Source organism: Physcomitrium patens, chromosome 15 (assembly GCF_059467195.1).
Source record: "Physcomitrium patens ecotype Gransden chromosome 15, ASM5946719v1, whole genome shotgun sequence".
NCBI classification, from domain to species: Eukaryota; Viridiplantae; Streptophyta; class Bryopsida; order Funariales; family Funariaceae; genus Physcomitrium; species Physcomitrium patens.
In genome coordinates, this window is record NC_143424.1 from 12355728 (window position 1) to 12359384 (window position 3657).

The window sequence follows — 3657 nt, forward strand, 5'->3', positions numbered from 1 at the left end:
CAAAATTTGGATCTTGTACCATCAAACTTCTCAGATAAAGCAACTCTTAGTTCTCTAACATTTGAAGGATGTTTCACCATTGGTACAAGGACATGATTTGGTGCAGATGTTGAAGTAGCTCTAATCATCGCTATATCCTCACTTCCTACTATTCTTGTTGATCTTTGTAGTGGTAAGCTAAGTTGATGCATTGTAAGCATCAATTCCTTCAATTTCTCTTGTATTTGTGCCATTGCACTCTTCATTTCAACAAGTTCTGCCACAATAAGACTCAGAAAAATATCTAATTGCACTCAAGATAAATAGAAAAAAGGACTTGAGGAGAAAGAAAATACTAAGAACAATATCAGTTTAGATGAGGGTAATCTGCAACTTCTAATATGCTTATGTCTTATGATGAGAAAGGGATAATCCACTCTTAATCAAGACAAGACAAATCTTTGATACTATAAGTGTACTCTTGTCAATGTGTCAAAGATATGAATTAAAAGATAATGGATAAACTAATGAAATCCGTATCAAAGAAAGAGTGACAAAATAAAAATAAGGAAGTACGTATATTAAAAGAAACTAGAAAGGCTTATTACAAAAAGACAAGAAAACTTAAAACTCTTGAAACTAGACTAAAAGTAAGAAAAGAATTGATAAGAGTGACGAAGGTTTTACTCTTGTCTCTATATATATTATCTAATTAGGAGCTATGTGGTGATGTTCTATAAGACCTCCAACATGTATTGACTTTGTAGGACACATGCCTTGACTTATAAGGCAAGTTTTTTTACATGTGGGCTACATAATTAGCTTAGTCTTCAAGCTAATAACATGTGTGGTACATAGCCAACTTGTTCACCACGTTTCTAATCCAAAAAGTCAATTAAAGACACCTATAAATTCAAGGCGTCTATAAAGCTTCTAGGAAGCTTTTATAGGAGATATTATAGAATTAAATTGCTTTTACCAACTTGTACTTACTTCTACCTATTTATATAAGTAATTATTGACTTACATGCATATGTCTATGACAAAAACTTCCAATATTTAGTAATTTTATTACAGGTAGAAATAATTTTTAATAGTATAAAAATATATTGTTTAAAGGAAGTTATGAAAACCTCAATAATAATTAAGTGGGTGGTTTTATTTTCTAAAATTAAATATTATTGATGGCTGAAAGGACCTATCAACTATCTTCAAATAGAACATAGATCAAAGTATGTGGCAAATATAATTCTATATATTTTGGACTTTATCAGTATGTCATCATAGCTTCTTCTGAGACTCATGCCTAGAAGGGAGGATAATATCATGGATTTACATATTTACTTCAATAATTATGAATAAGTAAATATATGTGCAATTAATAACATCTTATAAAATATCTCCTGATTTCAAGTTGGCTTTGCCTTTATATTCATAGTCATAGATTACTTCACCTGAATTGTATATCAAATTTTATCTTCTTCATTAACCAAAATCAAAGATACAATGCCTTTTTGGATATTATATTCTACTTTCTTTTTCTTTTAAGTACTTTTCTTTCTCCACTATATATAATCGATGCTACCATTCAAAATAAGTGAGTTTTACTTAGCTATCTTTTCTTTTATCCAAGTGCTTTAGTAAAATTATTTTGCAACTTATCAAAACCAGTTTACAACACATATACCAATTGTGATTTTTCCAGCTAATTGAATATGATTGACATCCCTCTCCACAACTTCGATTCGTTGAATTCCAAAAACCTGGTTCAAGTATGCCCAACTTCCATCCCAACAATGAATGCTCACCCACAAATCGGACAAAAATGTCCACCATATGGTTCAGCTTGCTTTGCTTCTCCTAGTCAGAACCAGAATTCACAGTGATGGCAGGTGAAGCGTGAAGTAGACTGGTCATCACTCGTGATTGCCAGAACAGCAATCTGCCCAGCCGTGTTCACTGCCTCAGATTATTAAAATCAACTCTTCCAGCTACTTTTGGAAGACCAGTCGGTTCCTCTAAGACCAGACCATCAATTACAACTACCGATTGAATGCATACGTAACTCTAATCTGGACATCCTTTACTTGTTGAAAGGGGCCTGAAGTTTGTCCACCACTTGGTTATTGACCTTGAACGCCGCAGTGTGCACATTGTCAGGGATGCCACTTCCGAACAAGGTGACAGGGATGGACACAGTGCCAGGGTTGGAGCTGCTGAAGGCCACGTATACGCACGCTGGCCTGCTGCTCATATTGATCTGGTAGTGCACCAAACCCTTCGGGAAAACGAACACGTCGCCCTGGTAGAGGGTCTTGGTGAAGAGCTTGTTGGTGGTGTCGACGAGTCCCACGCTGAGCTCACCCTCCAGAACAAGGAGCACTTCGGTACCTCTGGGGTGGGTGTGGTGAGGGTTGATCCCGCCTGGAAGGTACTTGATCATGGCGGACGAAACTCCCAACCCAGTGAGCACGGTAAAGCTGTCGGAAGTGATCCTCTTCACTCCAATCTTGGCGGGTGCGACGACGTTGACTCCGTCGCGGAACACCTGGGATGTGAAGTAATCGCCTGTGAGGGTGGCCTTGTCGACGCCGGGCGCGACGAAGAAGTCGGAAGTCAGCTCGGGGTCCGAAGCCTGGGCAGCGACCAGTAAGGCCAGGGTAACAACGGCGGCGAACATGACACGAGCCATTTTCATCAAGCTTCTGCACGAAAAATCGAGTTCAACGAGCATTCGTCAGTTTGTGAAGACTGGGTACGAAGATTGCGGAACTGTGAGAGCGGTCATGTTGGTTAGTAGCGACGCTTGACCTAGAGCACAATGGACGGACTCCAACTTCTGAAGCCATTAGAAAATCTGACATGTAAGTTGGTGAAGGTTGGAAGATGTGGGCATTGGAGTCTCTATGCAGGCTTTGCGAACTAAACATGTGCGGTTTCACACCACGAAGTCCAGTCAGGTCGTAAAAAAACTCAGACAGACAGATCTTTTTGCAGAAATGAACATGAAGTGAACTGCTAGCAGCTCTGCTCTCAGTAAAGAGATTTTTATGCTTTCTTTAGTGTCAGACTTCAGCAGAAAACAACTAACGGATGCAAACATCTCTTATTGAACCCTAAAGCTTGAGAACAGTTCGAAGCAAATCCAAAGCAACTGTCAAAGTGGAGCATCATCACACCTGATGAAGGGTTCAAAGTAGATGGCGAAGGGGGGGTGACGCAGACAAGATAAACTGAACTGTAGCCCAAGGAGCCAATTTATGGGACTCAACAGTCGAAATATCGTCAGGGAGCTTTGAAAGTATTTTGGAAAGCAGCTCGATCTAAACTTGGCACACGGAAACTCTTCTACAAATCCAGCAGTCTGCTGTAAGCTTAGGATCGATTCGACTACTGTTCAGGACTCTGCAAATTGTTGCCGAAAAGTTTCGCATAAGCATCTGCTTCCTGCAGCTGTGTATTGTAAATCCGACTGTTCTCATTGCGAAGGACTCGGGCCAAACTAATTTCCACTGTCGAGGTCTGGGCATCGGTAACGCTGTTACGGACGACTTAGCTTGCAGTTTAACCGGGATGGGGCATAAATAGGCGATTCTCTTTTGTCACGCTTTGATAATCAGTTTTAAGTCAACTCTTTATTTGTCAACCATCTCGGATTGGAAACAAAGAACGCGTAGA

The 3657-nt window shown here is 39.7% G+C and overlaps 1 protein-coding gene across 1 annotated transcript; it reads right to left on the reverse strand.

Moving 5' to 3' along the window:
• Positions 1 to 1723: 1723 nt before the first annotated feature.
• LOC112291978 (germin-like protein 9-3) lies at positions 1724 to 3192 on the reverse strand. Its single transcript, XM_024540011.2, has 2 exons — positions 3159 to 3192; positions 1724 to 2684 (listed from the first exon to the last, which is right to left on the reverse strand). Exon 2 carries the CDS (start codon positions 2675 to 2677, stop codon positions 2063 to 2065), a length of 615 nt encoding a protein of 204 aa, XP_024395779.1. The 5' UTR covers positions 2678 to 2684; positions 3159 to 3192; the 3' UTR covers positions 1724 to 2062.
• Positions 3193 to 3657: the final 465 nt, after the last annotated feature.